Source organism: Cottoperca gobio, chromosome 19 (genome assembly GCF_900634415.1).
Source record: "Cottoperca gobio chromosome 19, fCotGob3.1, whole genome shotgun sequence".
In the NCBI taxonomy this organism is placed as follows: domain Eukaryota; kingdom Metazoa; phylum Chordata; class Actinopteri; order Perciformes; family Bovichtidae; genus Cottoperca; species Cottoperca gobio.
In genome coordinates this window covers 13,623,060-13,647,080 of record NC_041373.1, presented here as the reverse complement: position 1 = coordinate 13,647,080, position 24,021 = coordinate 13,623,060, and the positions used below count along the sequence as shown (strand labels likewise).

At 42.4% G+C, this 24,021-nt stretch overlaps 1 protein-coding gene across 1 annotated transcript in view; it reads right to left on the bottom strand.

Moving 5' to 3' along the window:
* Positions 1 to 2,145: 2,145 nt before the first annotated feature.
* plce1 (phospholipase C, epsilon 1) overlaps positions 2,146 to 24,021 on the bottom strand; it is a 75,512-nt gene continuing 53,636 nt past the window's right edge. The window contains 31 exon segments of the mRNA XM_029456459.1: positions 2,146 to 5,584; positions 6,048 to 6,257; positions 6,786 to 6,998; positions 7,106 to 7,288; positions 7,634 to 7,831; positions 7,923 to 8,051; positions 8,200 to 8,214; positions 8,216 to 8,319; positions 8,403 to 8,664; positions 9,737 to 9,900; positions 10,834 to 11,124; positions 11,668 to 11,787; positions 13,638 to 13,755; positions 14,011 to 14,129; positions 16,791 to 16,926; positions 17,312 to 17,470; positions 18,278 to 18,394; positions 18,529 to 18,636; positions 18,737 to 18,902; positions 19,012 to 19,073; positions 19,266 to 19,504; positions 19,582 to 19,718; positions 20,258 to 20,380; positions 20,466 to 20,628; positions 20,783 to 20,897; positions 21,003 to 21,167; positions 21,485 to 21,629; positions 21,745 to 21,869; positions 22,257 to 22,363; positions 22,942 to 23,078; positions 23,179 to 23,307. Coding sequence (XP_029312319.1) covers positions 6,093 to 6,257; positions 6,786 to 6,998; positions 7,106 to 7,288; positions 7,634 to 7,831; positions 7,923 to 8,051; positions 8,200 to 8,214; positions 8,216 to 8,319; positions 8,403 to 8,664; positions 9,737 to 9,900; positions 10,834 to 11,124; positions 11,668 to 11,787; positions 13,638 to 13,755; positions 14,011 to 14,129; positions 16,791 to 16,926; positions 17,312 to 17,470; positions 18,278 to 18,394; positions 18,529 to 18,636; positions 18,737 to 18,902; positions 19,012 to 19,073; positions 19,266 to 19,504; positions 19,582 to 19,718; positions 20,258 to 20,380; positions 20,466 to 20,628; positions 20,783 to 20,897; positions 21,003 to 21,167; positions 21,485 to 21,629; positions 21,745 to 21,869; positions 22,257 to 22,363; positions 22,942 to 23,078; positions 23,179 to 23,307 — 4,414 coding nt within the window. The 3' untranslated portion in view covers positions 2,146 to 5,584; positions 6,048 to 6,092.

Sequence of the window (24,021 nt, the reverse complement as noted above, 5' to 3'; positions counted from 1 at the left end):
GCTAACTGGGTGCTGTGTCTATGTCTCCTCTGTCTACAACTAACACGACGTGACTGTGAGACGGGACTTTGTAAAGGTCAGAGGACGGTTGACGGAGCTTTTCTGGTTCCAACTGCAGATTTAAGACTTTGTTTCTCTCTTTTCTTTAACGTTAAAGGGTGTTTTAAAAGGAATAGTTTGAATTGTTTTACGCTTTCTCACCAAGAGTCAGATGAGAAGATTGACGTGTTATTCTTCTCCTCTAGCTCTTGGCTTATTTGAAACCTAATTGACATGAAGTCAATTTTGAGGCTGAGTGAGTCTAAAATGGCGTTTTTAAATACGTTTGGTGTCACGATGCCCAATGTGCATATGATATCACATTAAATGCACACTTTAGTCATAAAAAAAGAAAGAAACGCAGATGACAGCTTTAACTCTATTACAGGCTGTGAGTTTCAGAAAGGTTTTCCACATATCATCTTATACTGAAAAGGTTATTTTTCATCCACCCGCCGGAGCACATGGGTCCTTCTTCCTCGTCAAAGTTCATCGTAATAAAAGGTGGGAGAACTTTTTAAATTGTGAACCACATCACAGTGAATTATTCCATTTGAAGCCTGAGAGAAGTTGGACCATTAAAGCTGCAGAATGACCAGATTTCTACCGCTCACATTTCTTTTTGATGACTTGCATAGATTTGCATTAGGAACTCAACAGAGGGAGCCACACTGGCGGTGATATTTGAAAGCGAGTGCTCCTTATTACCCGGAATTAGCGGACTGTACCGAAGAGTGATATTTGAAACAGTTTCTGGAAGGAAGGGGCACGCCTGAGCCGCTGTTATTGATTCAACTAAATGAGCTGATTATGTCCCAGAGTCCTGAGTCCACTGTGCTTTATTGGAGGAGAAGGCAGAATGAACTCGGCTCATTAATCTGTGACACGGACGCTGGAGGTTTGATTAGTGGCTGAAATTAGGTTGAAAAGTGAATTTCGGCCCCCAAAAAGAAAAGCTGATGTATTAAGTTTTTTTTTTTTTTTTTTTACAGATGATTTGAGATGCAGTTTGCTGACGGGCTGCGATGCAAATGTGCAGACAGCGATGAACATTAAGTTTGCTTTCTTCTTTTGTTTTAGCGATGTAGTGATCACATGGTGTCATTTATTCATCGTGTGAATGAGAAGCACCTAAAGTACATTTACTAAAGTACTGTACTCAAAGGTTTCTGCTACTTTATACTTGTATACTTCTACAATTCAGAGGGAAATATTCTACGTTTTACTCCAGGGGGTTTATATTAATAATACGAAATATAATGCAAATTATTATGGATAAAGATAAGATTTTATTCCTCTCTTGGTACCCGGCAGTATATATTGTACAAAATAAGCCCCACCATTACTAACTGCAGCACTGAAGTAATGTTCACATTAACGCATCACAATTATAAATCAATAATAATGTACATTATTCTGAAATGGGCCATTCTTTGACTTGTAACAAGTGGTATTGCATTTTCCAGCTAATCCAAGAGGGGTTAATAATAGTTTATTTAGTTTAATAAGTAGGAGAGTTTGCACAACTCATAAAGGAGCATTTAGTACAATAACTACAATTTTACTACATGTACTTGTATGACCAGTTTTAGGCCAATTGGTGCCTGCAGAATGCATCTAACAAAAGGTCATACAAATGTCAATAAGGACAAAGTTTAGCATGTCACAAGAAAGTCATAGTGTGTCATTAAAAAGTCAGTTTATCTTCATCCAGTCGAGTAAAAACGTTTGCATTATCGAAATATTTGACGGTTAGTTACAAAGAGATTGAACTGAGGAAATGCAGCTACGATTAACAACGCAGTACAGACGTGTAGCGGCACGGACACGTGTCGTCTTCATGTGACGGGACAGTTCACCGCTGGGAAACTCGTCATTAAGGCTCAGAATCGTTTCTTTCTGGCAAACGAAAACAACTGATTATGTCCTCGCCGAGGTTTGTTTCCAACAGTTTACTTTTTAAAAACTCTTTCGCTCTTTGATCTTGTGTCACAACATTGTTAGTAAACAACAAATTACTAGATGTGGTTTTCTTGTTGTCATGTAGTCGGTGCAGCTGGTCACACTCACGCACACACACACACACACACACACACACACACAGAGCAACAGTAAGTACTATTTATTTGCATTGTGATCTGGTATATGACAAATCCACCAATTCTCATCCATTTAAAAATTCAAGTAAATAGACAAAAGTTCACTTGTACACGTCATAACACGGATAGTGGATGTTAAAGGGTATACTGCACATTTTATGGAAACAACAGAGTGCTAATGATGAAACACACATGTCTCAGCGGATATAACCAATACAGCAAAAATATTTTCAAAAAAAATGTTTGGACAAAGTTTCAAAGAGTCAACTTTTATCCACATTTGTGAAAACTAAATGAAATAAAAGGCATTAAAAGATGCCGCTGTGTACTGCAGACTAACATGCCGGACATATGGATTCTATACGGAATACTTTACACGTAAAAGTAAGTTTGACTAAAGTTTAGGGCAGTGGAGAGTTTATCTTCTCGCATATCGAAATAAATAAAAAAATAACACTTAAAACTACTTACAGGAAACGATACAACAGATAAATCGCCTACCAGGGCTTCACATTATAATAAATAACATTCAAACACACACACTTGTCTCAGGTTCAACACATTAAGAAATGTTACATTCAGAAATGAGGTCTACAGGTTAGAAAGAAGGAAAACTAGAGATACAGATACTCAGATTACACATTTACATGAACAGAACATGTCCCTTTCTGTTTAAAGTCAGTGGACTTTCACATAGATCTATCAGCTGATTTCACTCGGTAGTTGTAAGTAGAGTTGTGGTTTCTGGCCTTTGGGACCGTCCTACCGCATTACCAAATAACGAAACATAAGCTTTGTGTGTGAAGGAAACTTAAAGAACTTATTGCACTAAAAGTCAAATATCATTAAGTTTTACTTCAAGACAAATGAAAGTAAAAGGACACACACCATTTGTGTGGAGTGTGACATTTTTAAAAGCATTGTACTTGGTGACTGTACTTTTAGAAAGCTGCTTTCAAATGATAAGTTTTATGTTGTGAATGTGGGTTAAAAATAAGCAAATGTACCTCATTACATATCATTTATCCTTAACCCCAGATTATTTTCAGTTTAACGACGCACAAAACTCATTTTCAGTTGAGTTTTAGTGGGCTCCTCGAGGATCCGCACGACGACACTAGAGGGAATATCTATGTATTAATAACTGAAATACCAAATACAACTATACCAGATTAAAAAAAATGATCTAAACTGAATCAACAACTTCAAATCAAAACAGAAAAAAAGGAGGAAAGTGGCCCCGAGTGAATCAACGTTGAGTGAATTGTGAAAGAAAATTGAAGTGAGCAGTAAGTAGAACTAAAGAAAAGCCGACAATCGTTACTGACAATCCATCGATGCTGCTCGTATATAAAGGTACTGCGTTCAAAACCAGGAAGAGTCCATGTAGGCCAATGAAGCAGATTTTAGAGTTATTAAAACAATCCAAACTTGTCCTTTCCTCAAAACTAAATTCGCTACTGGGCCAAAATGAAAAGTAATAAATATGAAAAAAACAAAACTTTTAACCATCTCATAACAATTCAATGTTTCTGTCGTTTATCAGACAGCAACAGAAAAACACTGACGACGACAGCAAAGGAAAAACTAAATGTGCAAAATGCTGTTTGAAGACGAGTCGGCTGTTTGTCTCCAAAGGATCTTAGAGCTAAAATCATCATTTCATTCATATAAAGGAGGAAATCGTTTTAGTTCCCTTAAGTGTTTACATGTTTAGCACTGTTCCCATTAGACCTGGGTACTGAACCTCAATACTTTCTAAAACGGTCAAGGACAGAAACCTGGAATTAAATGTCAATTTATTTCGGTAAAGGTGAAAACTTTCACTCCTTCCAATGTTTAAAATACTCGAGGTAAAGCTTTGAATTGGTCAAATGTCAACCCTGTCCAAGCTAAAAGCAGCATTCCTAAAACAAAACGACTATAAATACATCTTATTGATGCTCGTTAACATCATGATTAGTGATGACGGAATTAAAATCCTTTGTTGAACCAGCCGCAGATCGTCCTCAGGGTTACAGCCACAGAGTTACCAACAGTTAAAGGGGCAGCGTTGCAACATTTTAAGGCAACATAGACGAGCGACCTCATAATAAATCACAGTGATAAGAAGTTGTTTCACATTTGCCCGTGTACAAGTTAAGATTGCACAGCTACACTGCCTTAAAATGCTGTCCGCGTACGTCCTTTGAGGACATTAGTGTCCAAGAAAAGCATTCTACTACAGAATATCTGAACATGTCGCTCACGCTTTGTTGCCCAAAAGGTGCCCTTACAGTACTGTGAAAGTGGAACAGTAAGAAAAGAACCAAACAAGCCAGCTTGTCAGCCTCCTTCACAAAGCCCTCAGGAATAAAAGAGCCCATACCTGAGAAAGAGAGAAGAACTGTTTCACCTCCTACATCTCTCTTTCCTTTTTTATTTTTGTTTTTTACAACCAGCAGATCTCCCTCTGTCTGCTCTGTGCTTCCTGTGTGCCACACCAGAAAGGGAATAGTTTACAAACTTACCAAGAACCAAAAGCATTACACAGCCCATCCTATAGCAAACTGCAGCCTCTCCGAGGACACTCGATGAACTCTTGTGGTTCTCTAAACTCAGTTTGCAGCCCCTCCTTGTGGTGTCGTTTTTGGGAGATAAAGAAAACTGGCACTCATACATCTTCATCTTTTGAATGTGACTCAGGGAAGTGCTCCTTTTTATTGGTAAGAGAAGGAATACTTTGTGCCCCTGATCACAGACCCGACGACTTCAATAACAGCAGCTGCCTCTGGTTCTCCGGACTCTCTGTGGAGCCGCACAACAACCAATAAACCAAGATGGAGCCGGAGCTTCCTGCTCCCCGCACGCGGGACGCCGGGAGAAACTCCTGTCCATCTTTCGAACCAAGCAAAAAAGGCTGAAGGCCTGAATCCCGTTCCTCCACTTGCTCAACTAACGCAAGGCGGGGTCAGACTCCTTCAGGGTCAGGGTCAGACGGATCAGACTCCTTCAGGGTCAGGACTCTCAGGGTCAGACTCCCAGGGTCAGACTCCTTCAGGGTCAAACTCCTTCAGGGTCAGACTCCTTCAGGGTCAGACTCCTTCAGGGTCAGACTCCTTCAGGGTCAAACTCCCTCAGGGTCAAACTCCTTCAGGGTCTTCCAGAGGAGCGTATCCCAGAATCCCACAGTGTGTCGGACGCCATCGCCTTCTTACGTAAAGCAGAATCCTCTAAGTTTAGAAGTAGAGTCTCTCTCTCTCTCTCTGGACTTCATTTGTGGATCTTCCAGTTCCTCAGCAGGTAAAGCTTCCAGGCCGAGGGGGTCAGAGAGGAGGTGGGCAGGTGCACCTGTTGGAGTTGCTCCCTAAAGGAGGAGGAGGAGGAGGAGGAGGAGGTCTGTAGGAACATTCCTGCCCCCACCCTGCCCTCTGCCACCCACGCCTTCAGCCCTGCAGACAGATACCCTGCAGAGGATCACAGATTAAGAAGACTCAGTAATAATAACATAATGAATTGTAGCCACACCGCAAAGTGAGGACGTCTGTCAAATACAACGGATGAAATAAAATATTATAGGTGGACATAATAATGTAAACAATTCATGATAACTCTGAAGTACATCCGAACATTCATACAAACACAAGTCGTGCTGGACGCTCAATAAGGAGGATTTGTTAGCTCCCTGCATACATACCGTGTGTGTCGGGAGCTAACAACTTGTTTAGCGTCCACATGTCTTTCTATCTTTAGCATTTAGTTTTTCTAGTTGTGAGAAGAAAAGTGAGTTTCATGCACTTCAAAATAAAATCCCCAAATTCAAAACCCAACTCTAGTTTTTACACTTCGTACTTACAAACACACATAACCTGCTCTCCCAATTTGATCACAACAGTTGTGATGTTAGGTGTTAGAGACAACATACGGTACCTCTGTTGTCTTCCCATGCACAGACAGCAGGCACGAGTGTGAGCCTCACTCCTGGAGCTCTGTCAGAGCCACACAGCATGCAGCTCTATCATCCTTACTCTGGGCAGGACCGTCCACTCCCCCGCCAGTCGTCATGCTGCGGCTGCGACTAGTCAGCTTCTTCAGCTCGCTGGCGAAGGAAATGACTTTCTTTTTGTCTTCCCGCACCACCTGGAAGCAAAAGAAGAAACAAAAGATGGTTACAGAAAGAGCAAACAGAAACGCGCGTGTCGTCTTCCGTCTGTGCGTTGATCCGTCTCGTCTCTCTCGTTAATTATTTAAAAGAAAGAAACTAAACTTAAAAGTTCATTAAACTTTTATTCAACGAGGCAGAAATATCTTTACTTACAAACATGTCGGCACAAAAGGCCTCGAGTGTAAAGAAAGGTGTTTAATAAAGAAAATAAATAGTGACATTCAACATATGGAAACATTAGAACAAGATGAGCTGATGAAGCATTTACAGAAACACACTGAGCGACAAAGTGAAGCAGCGACAGGTTGAAAAGCACATACAATCATGCGGGTGTTAAAATACAATGGCGAGCGCAAAACAACACGTTAGTGAGACAGTCAGAGATCTTGCGAGCACATACAAAGTCGGAAAAAAGTGCGGAAAGCACATAAATATGAAATGAGCGCGAGGAGAAACACTACAAATCTCTAGCGTTGGAAATGGGTCGGCGTGTTTCGAGCTACCTGCTCTTTGAATTTAAGAATGAACTTTCCCGCGCCCCGCCAGCGGCTCTGAGCCTGGTAGACGCACTCGTGATCCAGCAGCACGCGCTGCAGCGGCTTGGCGGTGGAGGACTTCTTAGAGCCGGCGTCCTTCGTCACTTCCTCCATCAGGACGTAGTCGCATGGATTGGGGTTGGATAGAATACTGTAGGAATACTTGGCCTTTGACAGAGTCTGGCCGGACACACAGAGAAGGGTATGAGAGAGAAGTTAAAGTTAGTGCTTGCAAAGTTTCAAACCAGCTTCAATAACTTTCTCATCAGGTGCATTCCTCTGCTCACCTGCTGTATGATGTCCTGAGCAGTGCTGTAGCGCGGCGCCTTGATCACAGTGTGCGGCTGTTCTGGGGAAACTTCATGGACCTGGACAAAGAACATATCGTCCTCTGCTGCTGCTGCTCCTTCTTTACCTCCCAGAGTCACCTCCTCCTCTCCCTCCAGCACGGAGTTCTTCTCGTTCAAGTTCTGCGAGAATAAAAACTGCACGGTAAAAATATGTGGCAGAATCCCAGATTACAAACAAGAGTACTAAATGTAGCTGCTTTAACGTAACCTACCGTCCCCTCTGAGAGCAGAGTGCAGAGTTAATACATTAGTATTTACTTCAGACGGCCACAAGAGGGAGCCATAGTCTACATGATGAAGTGTGCATCAGGTGCTCTCTGTGGTACTTCATCGAGTTAACAGTTAATAATGACGTAAACACAGATTAAAGTGTAAAGTTTAAATCATTCAACAGATAAATCAGTTAATACAAATAAGATCTGAGATCAGTTGAAATGTTTGTACTAAGTTTGCCTCTGGGTCTACCTCCTCTCTCGTCTTGAGGCAGATCCTCCCCACGTATCCCTCCTCAGAGTTCCAGCTGGAGACGAGTCTCACCACCTCCTCCTCGGGCGCTAGAGGACGATGCTGAGCACAGCGCTTCACCTCGCTGCGCTCCTTCAACAGAGGAACCTTCTCCTCGCAGAGGAAGTACTCTGACGGGTTTCCTGCAGATGCTACGACCTACAACGCGACACAATACCACAAATTAAAAATCTCCAACTCTCTGTGTGGACTTCCTCCTGCTGAGTCTTTTACTTCTGAAGTAACTAACCGTGTCCAGCAGCTGTTTGGCGGTCGTCTGCTCTGTGACACAGAACACGGTGAAGAGTTCAGGGCCCGGAGCTCCGTACACCGTCACCCTGTGCTGCTGCGACGCATGTTTCTCCTCCGAACTGAACAGCTGTGTGGAGAGCAGAGAGGTGCAAGGCGGCCGGTTATTAATGAAACATATCGTCGGGTTATTAATGCTGTTTAAAGAACAGCTACAGCATCAAATGTAACCCCCAAACCCCTGCAACCTCAGAACTTAGAGAGCTGCCGGGTCTTACCAGGGATGAGGGAGTTAGCGCCCCCTGTTGGACCTTCCTCTATTCTGCGGCTGTAGATAAACAAACTGGACACTTCCAGAGGTTCATTATGTTGCGTCCTCAACTGGACATGTCTGTAACCTGAAACACACAACAAGAGCTTTAATATCTGCAGACAGGTTCGATGCATCTTTGCTCACGGTTACTTGTCGCAGACTCCCTACCTGGCTTGAGGGCCTTCAGAGGCAGAGTCCTCTGCGCAGTCGTTTGGGAACTGTTGTTCTCCACGACGGCGAAGCGCAGGAAGCACAGCTCTTCAAAGTTGACGGTGAACTGGAAGTGCTCGCTCCACATGGGGTTGAGGGTGTTGCGGTGGATGGGTTTGGTGCGGAAGTGGCAGCTGTCGATGGGCATGCCCAGAACATCCACTTCAATACAGGGGCTGCCAGCGCTGTTAACGGGACAAACGTTCTGACCGGAGACAATCTGAGAGGAACAAGAAGACGCAGGAGGTGTGAGGATTAGTGGGTAACAATACACTACAGAGTATGAACTACACTCGCAGTTCACATTCTTTTTACACGTTTGCACTGTCACTAAATCAAGCGGAGTTTTTGGATGAAAACCCAAGTCAGTGAAGTCACTTTGACCTGCCAACAGACCGTATTTCACCATCACACACACACACACACACACACACACACACACACACACACACACACACACACACACACACACACACACACACACACACACACACACACACACACACACACACACACACACACACACACACACACTCATAAAGCGTGTGTGAGATCATCCCTCGTGTTTACACTCCAGATCAGTGTCCATGATGTCTCAGAGCAGATCATCTGAACCTCACAGATGATCTTGAACGTCAGTGTAAATAAACGCTTTAATTAAAGGCAGCAACGTTTCAACATGATCTGATTGTGACTTCATCGCACACCTAAATGCATAAATGACCACTTCATGTCAACAGTTTTGTGCGCGGTGACTTGTTGAGATGCGGTTCACTTTCATACCAACGTTTATGTTTCGTCATGACATGAAATAAACTTTTCCCAGTTGGAGTTTGACGAATGCAGTTAAGCGTCTGCTTCTGTAACTTCTAACGTCTTCTGTAAAAGCAGAGACAGAACAATACATGCTGACAGTGGAAACAGGAGGAGGAGGGGGGGGGGGGGGGGGGGGTCCTGTTCTCAATCACTTGTATATAGAGGTCATAGCTGTCAGATAATGAAAGCACAACCAGACCATTTCATAATAAAACTGTCCAAACACACCTTCACAGACCTAATATGAGCACTGAGGAGTCTTTGCAGGTTAACGAAGGATACAAAACAGATTCCAGAAAGGGCACCATTCAAATCATGCTATAAATTAATATTAAATATTCTGGAGACTTTAAAAAAAAATATGCATTTAGTTTTTGTAAAAAATTAGAAAAATTGTCAAAAGTAAACCCCGATGTTATGATTAATACGCAGCACTTCTGAGATTCAAACCGCCGGTATAAAAGAGCTTAACTCACAGTGAGGGAATAGACGGCGGGGCTCATTTTCTCCACATCCCTCTCCATCGGACAGAACTGTTGATAGAGCGGACAGCTACGGTCCCACAGCACCGCCGGCTTCAGGACGTAGCCACAGCCGCCGTTGGCCTCAAACAGAGCTGTGTTCAGCTGCATGGGCAAGTCTGGGAAGGAGAGGAAGAGGTAATAATATTAGTAATACTAGTCATAAACCTCGACTGCACCTTGAAGGTATCAGCAAAATACATATTAAAGACGAAGATCCAGTCTGCGTTTGTGAACTGCAGCGACTTCGGTTGTTTTTTTGGGTGTGTCCTATAAACAAAAAACGACATGTAAAGTGTCTACTTACACACAACTGGAGGACTATGTTTTGTAAATGGGGGGGAGGGGGGGGGGGGGTGATTTGAAAAACAAGAGAGTGAGACAAGTATCAAACCAGAAAACGACAGAGGAGGACGAGAGATCTTCTTCATGTGATATGACTTTCAGAGGAAATAACTTCATCTGTCAAGAGTTCAGACGGCGAACACAGACAGGAGAGAACTTCTGGAGACGCAGAGACGAAGGAAAAACCACTAGAAACAGACATCAAGACAGAGTGAGGTAGAAAGAAGGAACAATTTGTAAGAGAAAGACAGACGGGGGAGAAGATATTTAGAGACAAATGAGCAGTGGAGCACCTTGGGATCAATAATCCCTTAAAAGACAGCGCGATGAGAGATCATTTGATCCGTCGCTCTTCAAAGATATAACACAAACAAAACAAACAAACAAACAACGCACTACTCGAACGTTATTTGAGAAATCGATTTCCCCTGTGTAAAATGGGCTGCTTTGAATCGAAGCCTCTCTTTTCAAAAGGTTTGTAAAGTTGTGAAAGAAGATCACATTATCATGCAAATGAGGCCTCGGTGTTACTTTCTATTGCATCACACAGGAGGAGCATCATGGAGGAGAGCAGAACTCCTTTATCTTCCACCAACTACTATTTGGGACAAGGAAAAGGACTTTGTGAGTAGTATTTGCTTGTGTGTGTGTGTGTGTGTGTGTGTGTGTGTGTGTGTGTACAAAGAGGAAACGGCGTCTCTCCTCACCATCAGTCTGGTAGTTGAGTGCCACCAGCTGGATGCCGTGCAGCCAGAAAAGCAGAGGGTTCGGGTTTGTCGAGTCTATCCTGGTGGCTGCCGGGTACGTCCTGAGCAGCTGGCACACCGTGTGCTGGATCAGCTTCTGAGAGTAGCGGCGGCACAGGCGCTTGGCGGCGTTCTCGTTGACGGAGGAGATGTGGTAGCACTTGGGCGTGCGGATGATGGCGCTGAGAGAGGTGGGGTGGTTGAGGACGGGAGACGTCTGCTGTTCCTCCCAGCTCAGCCGCTCAGCTCCACCTAGAGGGAGGACAGAGAGAGAGAGAGACGTTTCAAAGGGGTGGGGGTCCTCCGTGACGAGCCAGAGCAGCTCTGGACTATAAATGTCATCGTTCAGGGTTATCGTTTACTTTGTCGCACGCACGTTTTCAAACTGAATAATAATTCTTTGGTAGCTCTTAAGTGCTTAATAGTAGTAAGAAAAACTCAACTCCTTCCTGGCAACAACACTAAGGGAGTATTCACTTCATCACAACGTGCCGGCTCGCATTGTTTCACACACAGCCATAACAAATGCTTTTAAACTGTGACTCTGTCCCGTGGGGGAGGGGGGGGGGGGGGGACAAGAAATAATCCTTATTAATCACTTCTAACCTTTCGTGACATATGTTGTTCGCCTGCTTTGCACTGCGGCGACTGTTCGGCTGCTTGTGCAATCAAATCGTTTGATTTGCTTTTCACCCATTTTCAAAAATATCTTTGACACACACACACCTACAAATGGAACAATAATACACATACTGATATACACACACACACACACACACTCCTGGCCCTGCGTACCTTTCCCAGGGGTGCGGCTCTGGGTCAGAGTCGGAGCGGGAGCCGTTCCAAATATGGACTTCCTGCTCTTTCCCCGGTCCTTCCCTCTGCCAGAGCTGGCTGGAGACAACGTGGACAGGCCTGTGTTCCCACACACACACACACACACACACACACACACACACACACACACACACACAAGAGGCAGACGGAGGAAAGTGGTCAATAATGCAACGCAGACAGACGGGAGACAACACACTCATGACATCAGTATCTCGCAAATTGCTTCTCAAACATCCAGAAATCATTTCTTCTAAATGCCGTCACTTTCCATCATAATGAGGACTTTGGTCTCGTCCCTCCCAGGCGTCACTCCAAGTGCATTTGTTTTAATGAGCCCAGAGGATTAGAGCTAATAGCAGCGATTTTAAAGTTATGTATTATTTGAAGAAAGGTTAGCAAATAAAGATGTTTATGACTTTAAAAACAAGCCAGTTTCTGTTCCCTATTCTTCCAGTATTCTGTGCAAATGTGTTGTTTGTTATGGTAAATAAGACTAATGTCCTTAAATGAATGAACACATTTAAATACTGTTAATAATGAGCCGTTTCCTAGTTGGTATCAAATCTTTGTCTCCTTTTTAAAGAGCTAAATATGTGCCATGCATGCATTTTCTGAACGCTGAGTACTTTTTAAGACGATTTAAATGAAGACAAGTTTTAAGAAGAAGTAGCGTGCAACCACTTCAGACCGCAGACAGCAACTGCCTGTCTGTGTGTCTGTCTGTGTGTCTGTCTGTGTGTCTGTCTGTCTGTCTGTGTGTCTCTGTCTGTCTGTCTGTCTCTGTGTCTGTCTATCTGTCTGTCTGTTTCTGTGTCTGTCTGTCTGTCTGTCTGTCTGTCTCTGTGTCTGTCTATCTGTCTGTCTGTCTGTCTGTGTGTGTGTGTCTGTGTGTCTGTGTGTCTGTCTGTCTGTCTCTGTCTCTGTGTCTGTGTCTGTGTCTGTCTCTGTGTCTGTCTCTGTGTGTCTGTCTGTCTGTGTGTCTGTGTGTCTGTCTGTCTGTGTGTCTGTGTGTCTGTGTGTCTGTCTGTCTGTGTGTCTGTGTGTCTGTCTGTCTGTGTGTCTGTGTGTCTGTGTGTCTGTCTCTGTGTCTGTCTGTCTGTCTGTGTGTCTGTCTGTCTGTCTGTGTGTCTGTGTGTCTGTGTGTCTGTCTGTCTGTGTGTCTGTCTGTGTGTCTGTCTGTCTGTCTGTGTGTCTGTCTGTGTGTCTGTGTGTCTGTCTGTCTGTGTGTCTGTGTGTCTGTCTGTCTTCTCTTTCTCAGATCTCAGGTCCCTGGAAACAGTAAACAGTAAACAAATAAAATACCAGTGGAAACACAGCCACGTTTATAAGGGCAAATGTCACGTAAAGCAAAAGAGAAGAGAAGACGCTTGAGGGAGGAAAGAGATAAGATGTCGGTATTTAAGGGACACAAGGAAATATTTCAGATAAATGTTTGCAAGGAATGAAAAAAGATGATAATAAAGAGGGAACAGGAGACGTTTCATGAGTTCAAACTGTAGGAAAGAGGAAAGTGATAAAAGCCCTCAGATACATGTGAACCTGGGTTACTGACTATACTCCAGGACGTCCCAAAAACATTTCCTTAAAGTACAACAACTCTGCTGTTTGTTGTACTGCTCTGGGACTGACAAAACAGTGAAGTAACCATATCTTTCCCATGGGGAGAAAGGGATTCGTCATCTCTGTGGGTGTCCAGTGTGGGAGAGGAATGGAGTGTAACACTGAGATATTAAATGTCTTGCAATGAAGAAGTAATTCAAAAGCACGGGGAAAGGTTTGACCTGGGAGAGGATCAGACGGGGACAAGACAGGGGAACAAAGGAGATATTGAGGAAGAGGAAGACACTCGGAAATGTATGTTATGAGAAAAAGTTAGAGAAAGAGGAAGAGCTGTGTGTCACAAAGAGACTGTGTGGTTTTTTTTTTACCAGGGAATTTCACAGCCTGGCAGTAGATGATGAGGTCGGACAGCTCCTGGGCAATCTGTCGACTCTCCTTCTTGTTCTGAGGAAGGTAAAACTCCTCGCCCAGCTCCATGTCGAACACCTACAGGTGCAGGAGACAAAAGGACATGGACAGCACGCTTAACTCTTCACTTCAAGAGACAGTGATGTGCTATTGGAGCGGAGGCTGAACTTCACAGACACACGGGCAGAAGAGGTTATATACCTCCATGCCGGGTTTCACATTTTTACATCATCGGCAAATTCAATTTAAAAAATGCATATAAGCTTTAACCCAGTGGTTCTGAAAAGGGCTTCTCTTCTCTTCTATATTCATATTTGATACTGTAGCTCCTACCTTTCCTTTGCTCTGCGTGGTGCTTTCAGACTTCTTCATCCTCTTGGGTATTTCATCAACAGGTTGCTCTTCTTTGTCTGCAGAGCTCTTCCCCTCGGGCTTGTCATCCAGGATGTTATCTGTTAAGGAAACACGATGAATTATAGTAGCTCCCAGGTGTTAATTAGTGTGTGTGCGTGTGTGTGTGTGTAGAGCAGAATGGATCTGACAGAGCACTCAGGAATCGTTTCGTTTGTTAGTCAAGTGTGATGAACAAACAGATAAATATGCAGCACCAATTAGCATTGGCATGATTTTAAACCATAAACAAAAGGTTGATTGCACCTTCAGGACATTTCTTTCCCTGCACACCATCTCCAATTCACTTTCTTTATGTGCATTAGCAGACAACATTTGAATTGAATTATCTACGGCGGTGTCTTCAGAGTTCAGTTGACAGCATGTGGGGATAATTACAGAATAATTAGAAACTACTCGCAGAGCCCACGAGCAGGCTCGCCAAGCAAAAAGCCGACAGAGGCCCCCTCCTCGTTGATATTCAAAGCAACGTCTATCAAGTGTGAAGAGGAGCAACAAGTAGGGAGTTCTCCCCTTTGCTCCCATTCTATCAAAGCCAAAAAACACAGAGAGAAACATATCAGCTTGAAAATCCAGAAGCTTTTTTATGGCAGAAAACTTGTCAAGTTGACCCTGGACGTCACCCTGAAGACAGAAGCCAGAGAAGTGAGTCGGGCCAGACTGTGACTGGAGGAAGTTACTGTTAAACAATCGATGGTGGCAACTTGGCAGCTTAGTGCTCAAATGTTTGTATTTACTGGGCCAGCTGATGTTTAGTGGAAGCACGTGGGGTCAAATGGAGACAATCAAAGGGCAGAGAGTATTCATTAATGGTTAATATCTCACTGAGAAGTATCCAAACGGAGCCACTCAGAGGAGGTTTGGATAAGGGAAATGGTTTTGAAAAGGTCTTTGACCCCGTAAGTTCTTCCGACAGGGACAAGCAGAGGGCAGGGATACGTAGAGAGCCGTGCTGGGACTGCGACCAGGACAGGGTGGTTTCCCCCTGGTCTGTTGTTTAGTGCGGGGGCAGCGTAGGGCCTGAGAAACCAGATGGCTTTGTTTTGTTTTCCTGATGAGCCTGCCCAGCTACTGGCGAGGTCATAGACAAAATACAGTATGGAGGGGAGGAGCGAGGGAGGTGATGTGTTTGTGGGAGGAAGAGAAATCATAGTGACACTGAATGAAATGAATAAATTTTTTCTACACAATCTAATTTGGATGTCATTCATAATTACATATCTACATATATAAGGACAGTCAAAATAGGTGCCTGCCTTGACTCTGTTCTGCACTACAGCAGAGGTTTCTAAATAATGACTGACGGTTGTGGCAGATAAACTGTAGCAACGTTAAAAAAACAAATACTGTAAAAAACAAGCAACGCAAACACGAAGACGCACAAAAACGCAAGCTTACATTACATGTTTTATAGATATGCAGTCACAAGAAATGTTGCTGTAGCAAGCTGTGAGGTAAGGGCGTGTGTGGCTTTACTGCAATTACATAACTGTGATTTTAAAAGTATACATTATACCAAGCATTCCTATCTTAATTCTTTTTAAAAATCTATTTATTCATTATTATTTGTATTTTTGTATATTTTAAATATGCATACACATTACAAAGCTAGTTGCCTTGTTACTTTCTATACGAGACAATGTTGTGTTGTTCTTGTTGTCGGCTGTGAGACCCCTGGGAATATTAATTTCACATATTTCATATATATATATATATATATATATATATATATATATATATATATATATATATATATATATATATATATATATATATATATATATATATATATATATATATATATATATAAGAAAAAAAAAATATAGAAATATATATATTAAAATATATATATAAATATATATATATAAGAAAAAAATATATATATATTAGAAAATATATATATATATATATATATATATTAAAAGAAAAAAAGTATAAATATATATATATTTACATATATATAAAAAATATATATACCGGTATATAAAAATATATATATATATTAGAAAAAAAAAATATATATTATATATTATATATATATATATATATATATATATATAACAGCTGCTTACAATGCACGATACATGGCTACAGTGCAGCAGGACATAACCTGACGTCCACACAAAGCAGAAAGCTATCAGCTGTTACAGTATGCAGGCACATACAGGAATCAGTCTATAGCAATGATGCAGATCACTAGTGCATGTCGACATACCAGTGTTTCCTCTGTAGTTATTCTGCAGTGGTAGACAACCACAGCAAGTACATTTGCAAAAAGGAACCATCATTTTCCCTTTAAAACGCAATTCCAGGGTCAAAAGCTAAGAAGCCACTTAAAATGTCGTTACTTGACCAAGAACAAAGTGAATCAGCGAAAGACCAACAGCTACCACCGCAAAACAAAACTAGATGGAAACACTGGTACATAGAGAGGCGCAGCAGAGCCGTGCATTTACCTTCCAGGCCATACGAGGCAGTAGAGGCTGTGAGGACATCAGCTAAGTGGAAAACAGGCAAGATAAAATAGGAAAGGAAGGGAGTGAGAATATAGTACCACCAGTAGAGAGAGACTAAGAGTTAAAAATAAATTAAAAAACAGAATAAAAGTGTGAACAGAAGCTGATTCAAGGGTTACGACATAGACATCTACTTGGAACTTAAGTTTTTGTGTTGAAGATCGTCTCCATTGCAGTTCTCCTTACCGTCTGATAGAGACTCATAGTCGTAGTCGTACTCGTCTTCTTCCTCCTCCTCTTCCTCATTGGTGTGGTTGCCTGATGAAGTGACCCCTGGTGACCCGTTGCTAGCCTGGGCCTGCATGTGGGCCAGCTGGTGAGCCTGTCAAAGGGTTCAAACACTGTTAAAATCAAAGAAAACTGCAAGTGTTGCAAAGTGCGAGCAATTGTATGCAAAAAAAAAAAGGAGCAGAACTAATATTTACAAAGATATACCTACATCTGACGTTTGCTCTATATCTATCCATTACCTGTAATTATAAAAGCTCTTATCTGCAGAGAATCTAATGTGAAGTGAAGCACATAATGTGTGCTAGTGAAGATGTTGTACAGAAGGTGTACGTTTGAGCACATTAGCATCTATTATTCATGTGACGGCACTTTAATCAACAAGAGCTAAATATTGAACGCACTAATGCTACCTGCTAAATATAAATTATGTACACGTTTATGTATGTGTGGGCAGGAAGTCTTTCTTTCTTCACGACCTTCTGTTTGAGTATGTCCACCGGCGCCTGGTGCGCTTTGAGCTTCTTGTTCTTCAGGAGGATCCTCCCCCGAAGCTGCAGCGGCGACGGCAGGTGAGGGTCATCGCTGAAGTCGCTTTCAAAGAGGAAGCGTGTCACGAGGCGTTCCCCGATCACCGTCTAATGGATAAATATTCAAAAAAACGTGATGCAGTCAATAAACGGTGTCTAAATCATATGAGGTGCAGACCGCAATATAATGTGAAGCCAGAGGAGGAGAGGAGAGTAAGAGCGCTTTTATCAACACAAACATTGAACATAAACAAGCCCGTGGTGACGTAAGTTGGCCAGAGGCAAAGAGCTGTCTCAACATAAAAGACTCTTTTCTTTTTTTTTTTTTTCATCGAGTCACTCAGAAGTCCGTCTCCAGAGAGGACAGGACGCTGGGAAGTTGTGTTAGATGAAAGCTCGATGATATTCCATGATGTTTCTGTCGTGCCTGGATACGTGTGGACTGTACGCAGCTTAAAAAAAGACGAAAGAAAGGGACAGTTGTCGCCCGAGGATTAGAAAAGCAAGCCTCTGGCTGGAAGTCTGCCAGTTCGAGTGCCTTCATCAGCTGAGAAAATCTGGGCTCGGAAAACAAAGAACGATTGAATTCCTGCCCTTGTTCATTCCTAGCCAAACACTAGAGTACTTAAAAGGTGTAGGTTCATGTAATTCCCTAAACATAAAGCACTGTTTTGCTGAAAATGGAAAAAGTACCTATAAAAGAGCAAGTGTTGTAATGTTACTCTTCTAGATTTCAAGCCACCTTGAAACTCTTAAAAAGGTTATTCAAATTAATTAGTTTCATATTTGACCGGTGAAATCTTTATACACACACGTTACTATGTTACTAATCACATACATGACTATGCACACTGATAAGTAAATTCATATCTTGTATATTTGCTCTGAATTTCAGACATAGCTGCCGTCATATACCTTGAAGATTTCAGCCATCTTGCGTTGCTGTGGAAGGGAGCAGTGGTTCTCTATGGACAGGATGACGGGCATGTCTGAATTGACAAACGCGGACCGGTTGACTGCTTCCACCACATCCTGGAGGATCATGGGAGAGATTTCATTCTCAGAAACGGCCCTCCGAGTCAAATATGAGACAATAAAACGGACGAAAAAGGAACCCAATAATAATAATAATAATGAGATTTACTAAAAAAAAAAAAATGTTTAACCTTGAAGGGTATTTTAGTGGTGAGCGTGTGTCCGTGATAAATGACTGGCATGCCATCGTCTCCATCCCAGCAGTCCAACTCGACGCTCCTACAGCCTTGCAGAAGCACCTGGTGGGAAAAAAAAGAAGCAAAAATAGGAGATATGTGTCCAGAAAATTTAAAATTAAATTTAAAATGCACAAATCAGATCGGTGAAAGGCTCACTAACCTGACTGTACAGCTCAACAGAGGACTCTCCTTTGAGCTGGTGTCCAGTCAGGTAGGTGTTATGAGAGGACTCGATGTAGTAGTAGGACAGAGGGTACTGCAGCTCCTCCGGGTTCCTCTGGGATTCCTCATTACGGGAGGCAAAGTTCTCCTTGTCCATCAGGAACCTGGTGTGGAGAGAGGGATGCTGATGAGACTTGTTTGACTAATTAAGTATATGCTTTGATTGGGTGTCAGTACTGACATGAATATTCAATGTCTTTTTTGTTTCTATACCTTGCAAAGCCTTCAAATGACATCCAACCCATTTGTCTCATGCTCGACGAGGGCTCAAATCTCTGCGAGAGAAAAGCATAAAACAATTTGCATTATTGCTCAGGAGTCCCTTTTCCTTCCTTGTGTCTGAGGTTTCTTTCATCCGTTCATATGGTAAACATGGTTCTCTCACTCCCTAGCGACGGTATAAGGCCTCCATCTCCACCATCTCTCCCCTCCAGTTCATGTTAAATAGATTTGTTTAAGTACTCTACCTGTATAATGCTGAGAATCTCATCGTAGCTCAGGTGCTCCCTCTGACAGTTGACCAGGAAGTCATTGAGCTGAGGGATGGTGAGTCCCAAGACGCCTAGTGACGCGTTTTCCACTCCTGTCCCGTTGGTCACGATGCTGGCCGCAGCGATGGCGTCTGAGATCTGCCTCTGGTTGTCAGACATCTGCTGCCTCGTCCGGATAAACAGGCCAAGGTCGGAACCATTGCGGGTTAATAAGTCTGGAAAAGAGGAAGAGGTTAGGGAAGAATGAAAAAGAGGAACTGACTAAGAATATATAATGAATGTGTTCTTTTACCGAGGTCGGGCTGTAGCCCTGTGTCTTTATCGTCGATGCTGAGGTTGGTGTACAGAGGAGCAGACTCTGGACTCGAACGACTGCATGGGACAGCAAAGGTGTCAAACAGCTCCTTCAGGTCCTTCCTGCTTCGGATACTGTGGAGGAAACAGCACATTTAGTCTCCTTCTACCCACCTAAGCAGTTTATTTTAGGATTTGTGTTCCTTGATAACAAACCGATGAATTTTAAAAGGGTTTTCAATCAGCCAGTGGACAGACAATGGTGGGATGGCTAAAGAATGATCTCATCTTTGGGAAAATAAGCAGGATTTACTTCCATTTTCTCTGCATGAGCAAGTTTGGAATTTGAGAGGAAACTACTGGGCAGCAGATGAGAGGATGCACGACAAGGTAAGAAATGTAGGAGGACTGGTATGTGGTTAACACAGTGCTTATCATTGTTTCCTTTCACTTGACGGGTACAAACATTACAGAAGCTAAATATTATACAGAGAAGAATGTGCCGGGAATGATATCCTCGAGAAGCATTTGTTGAATGAGTTTTAACATACTGTCTTTTAAGTGCTATTGATAACAACACAACAATTATATAACAGGAGGGAGTGAGATGAAGAGAACATGTGTGTATATATATATATATATATATATATATATATATGTAGGCTAATATTTACCTGAATGACTTGAAGAGCTCGACAAACTCGATGAAGCTCATCGTGCTGTCGGAAATCATGAGATTCTGGAAGCCTTTGAAGCAGCCTTTCCCCCGACCGTGCCACGACCTGCTGCTCCAAGCCCTACGAGCCACACAGCAAAGCGAAGGGGGTTTTAGACGTCAAACCTTCCACACCTCCGGGTCTTCGTATACAGTACGGTACATACCCTGGCTGCGGCTTGGCAGTTCCTGAGAGGACCGGAGAAGATTGCGGGCGGGAGTGGTTGGACCCGGCCATGCTGGAGGAAGAGGAGGAGGAGGAGGAGGAAGAGGCTAGCAATCCGGGGCTTTTACTGGATGAGAGGGAGAAGGGTCCAGGGAGGCTGTCCTCTACGGAGGCAAAGAGGAAAAAAATAAATAAAAGATACATTTCCTTCTTTAAATGAAGGTTTGTGGGGTTTTGAAATATGAAACCTTTGCTTGGGTATATACCTACAGATGTGTCATTCTTTGTTTGAATTCAAATAGCTCTGTAAAATGTCACCTGGATCTTCTTGGTCGATGCTGTCGGACTCCGGCCCGTTCCGATACAGTCCCTCCTTACAGCTCCGGGTTTTTCTGGAAACCATCTCGTCGTCCGTGGCATCCCCACTGTCTCCCTGTAACATAACACGTCGTGTTAAAAACAAGGAACTGTTCAGTATTAGAAACTACATCGATATATATCAAGACCAGAGGGTGAATGAACCTTCTTATGTACTGACCCTGACAAGGACCTTCTTCTTCTTCTTGGTCTTATCGTTGATGCTCAGAGGGCTGTTTTTCTGGGCGGTAGACGTCTCCACTCCGCCTGTACCCATGTTCCACCTCCGCCCACCAAACAGCTCAATGGCATGAGCTAGTGTAGGGCCTTCGTACCTGCCATCCTCCTAACAGAGACGCAGACGCAGAGGATGACAAACATACAAAATCCTCCTTCACAGATCTTTCATGTCATTCTGTGTGTGTGTTGCATACATTTTTAGAACCAATCAAAAAAATGAAACTTGGTCAAAATGACACACTAATGGGATTATTTCAAACCACATGATCCTCAGGGTTTTGTTTTTTTTAATACATTTTATAAAGAAATGTGAAAGTTTTCAGATTTAAAGAGCAATTAAGAAAAAGAAAGACTTTTATTTTGGTGGCCAACACATGGTAATATGAGGGATAGGGAAAAAAGAAAAGTATTCATCCAGTTTACCTGATACAAGCTGACATACTGCTTCCTCAGCCACTGCAGCCTTTGGTCAGGAAACTTCTTCAATTTTCTGGTTGCGTTCACCAACTCTGACAGGCCCTTATGGAGCATCCTCGCCGTGTTGTTGGGGGCCACAAAGTGCAGGAGTCTAGTGGTAGTAATTAGGAGGTCAGTTGAAATATTTAGTCAACAGCACGGTGTTTTATCGACGTGCCGGTGCAGCAGCAGGGCGCTAGCGTTTCAGTGGTCACAAGGCAACAGACCTGTTGTCGGTGGTGCTGAGACCGTAGAGGAGGCTGAGACCGTTCTCTTCCACCGTCATCTGACTCAGCTTGTTTTGCAAACACACAGCGTGAACGTCCACTCCCTGATGACCCAGGAACACTGCCTGCACATTCAATTAACAACGTGTTGGGAATATTATGAGAGCTCATCAAGCTACTCAAACACAAATTGGATTACTAATCCCACAAAATAAAAAAATATTCTTCAAATGCATGTTTGAGAATTCTGAGTAAATACTATTATTATTATTTTAAATATATATATCTTCAAATGCATGTTTGAGAATTCTGAGTAAATACTATTATTATTATTTTAATATATATATATATATATATATATATATATATATATATATATATATATATATATATATATATATGTATATATATTTTTTTTATTGTTCAAAGAAAAATACAATTAAAATGTCTATAGGTTGAAGATTTTCAGTGTAAATATCAGATAAAAACAGCTTCTTTTTTTTTAAACAAACCTTCACCACTCCCAGGTCCAAGAGGCCCTCTGCTAGTCCTGCCACTACAGTCTGTCCCAGTCCCAGTGGCTGCTCTGCGGGGGAAGCCCCTCCGCTCTGAGGCTTACCTGTCATAAATCAACACATTTACGATACGTTTGAAATCTAGTCAAGCCAAAAGGAAATTGAGCGACATTTACAAACCAGTTCAAACGCTACAGAAGACATGGTTCTAAATCTTATTTCCTATGTCATTATTATTACATTATTAAAATGTAATAATAATGACATAGGAAATAAGATTTAGTTCATATCATAGATGCCTGTTTTCCGTTTGTTTAAAGAGTAATAATGAGAGAGGAAATGGGGCTTGACATCATAAATTGTACTGATGACAAAGCAGTTCATTCAAGTTCATTTTGACTGAAGTAACCAGCTAACTCCTTCACCTGAACTAAACCCCACACTGGATGTAAATAATCCTTTAGAAAGAACGATAGTAAACTGTCTCACTGCTGGAATATATACGCATTATGAATATCAGTCGGATCAATACAAACCGCTGTAAGTTAAACTGAAATGTTCTAAATGCATTTTCAAAATAAGGTTACATATTTAATATATAGTTCCCGGCAGAGGAGACACCTTATGTCTTTTAAATTATACCGATTTCATTTTTAATGACACTGTCTGTCATGGTTTTTACCCCAGGTGAGTGTTGTGTTGTCAGGCTGTAGTCGCAGCAGACAGCGAGCTGTGAGGTGGCTGTCCTGGTCGTAGTGGATGACCGTGGCCCCCTGCAGCAGAAACTGGTGAACGTCTGGCTGTAGCGACAACACGTACCTTGAAAAAGAAAAGACAAAAAAGCTTGGAAGTGTCTATTGAGCTATCTATTTGTGAGTGTGAGTGTGTGTGTGTGTGTGTGTGTGTGTGTGTTTCTTACCAGGGAATGAGCTCAGTGCCATGGTTGAAAGCTCTGTGCGTCTCCTCAGTCCCCTGAAACTCGACCTCTTTCACCCCCGGCTCCGACGACAAGTCGCCCTCTGAATCTGACAAATCCCCCACCATGAATCTGAAGATGGGTACAAGTTGGGATCAAAGAGCAGAGATGCCGTGAGTGATAGGGGGGGAAACATGTTTTTTTTTTTAAATATATATATATTGCATTTGAGTTTTAAAGTTTTAGTTGACTGTTTTCCACAGGAATCTTTAAGCTGTTAAGCAGTTATTTAAAAAAGTACACACACAAACACTCTGCAAACATAAAAAAGCATCATGCATTTGTCATCGCACATTCCTTGACTACCACATACTACACCTAAACAATGTTGACGTTAGGAAGCGCAATCAAACTCCTGCCGCTCTTATAAACACTTACAAGACATGGCTTGACTCTGAAGGTGTCCTAAATGAATGGGAACTAGAATAGAAGAAGGGGACAAAGAAGCACGAGAGGGAAGTGTGAGAAAAATAAAGAGCAAACAGAAAAGTGTCTGAGCAGAAGTGAAAAGACAAAATAGCAACTAAAAAGTGGAGAAGAATTCCTAAACATCTTTGCGTAAGAAAGATCATATATATCTGTATCCCAGTGCGGACAAATGAACTCTACACAGCTTGCCAAAATGAAAGAGGAGTTGTTATCCTGAGCTCTAACTCAGAGTCAGAGAAAACTGTCCAGAAACACAGAGAAGATAATCCAGGTGCCCTTAATACAAACACCACAGGCCGAGCTTCAACTGAAATGAGTTTTCAACAACATTTTATGTTCGTGTCCAAATTCAAGTTT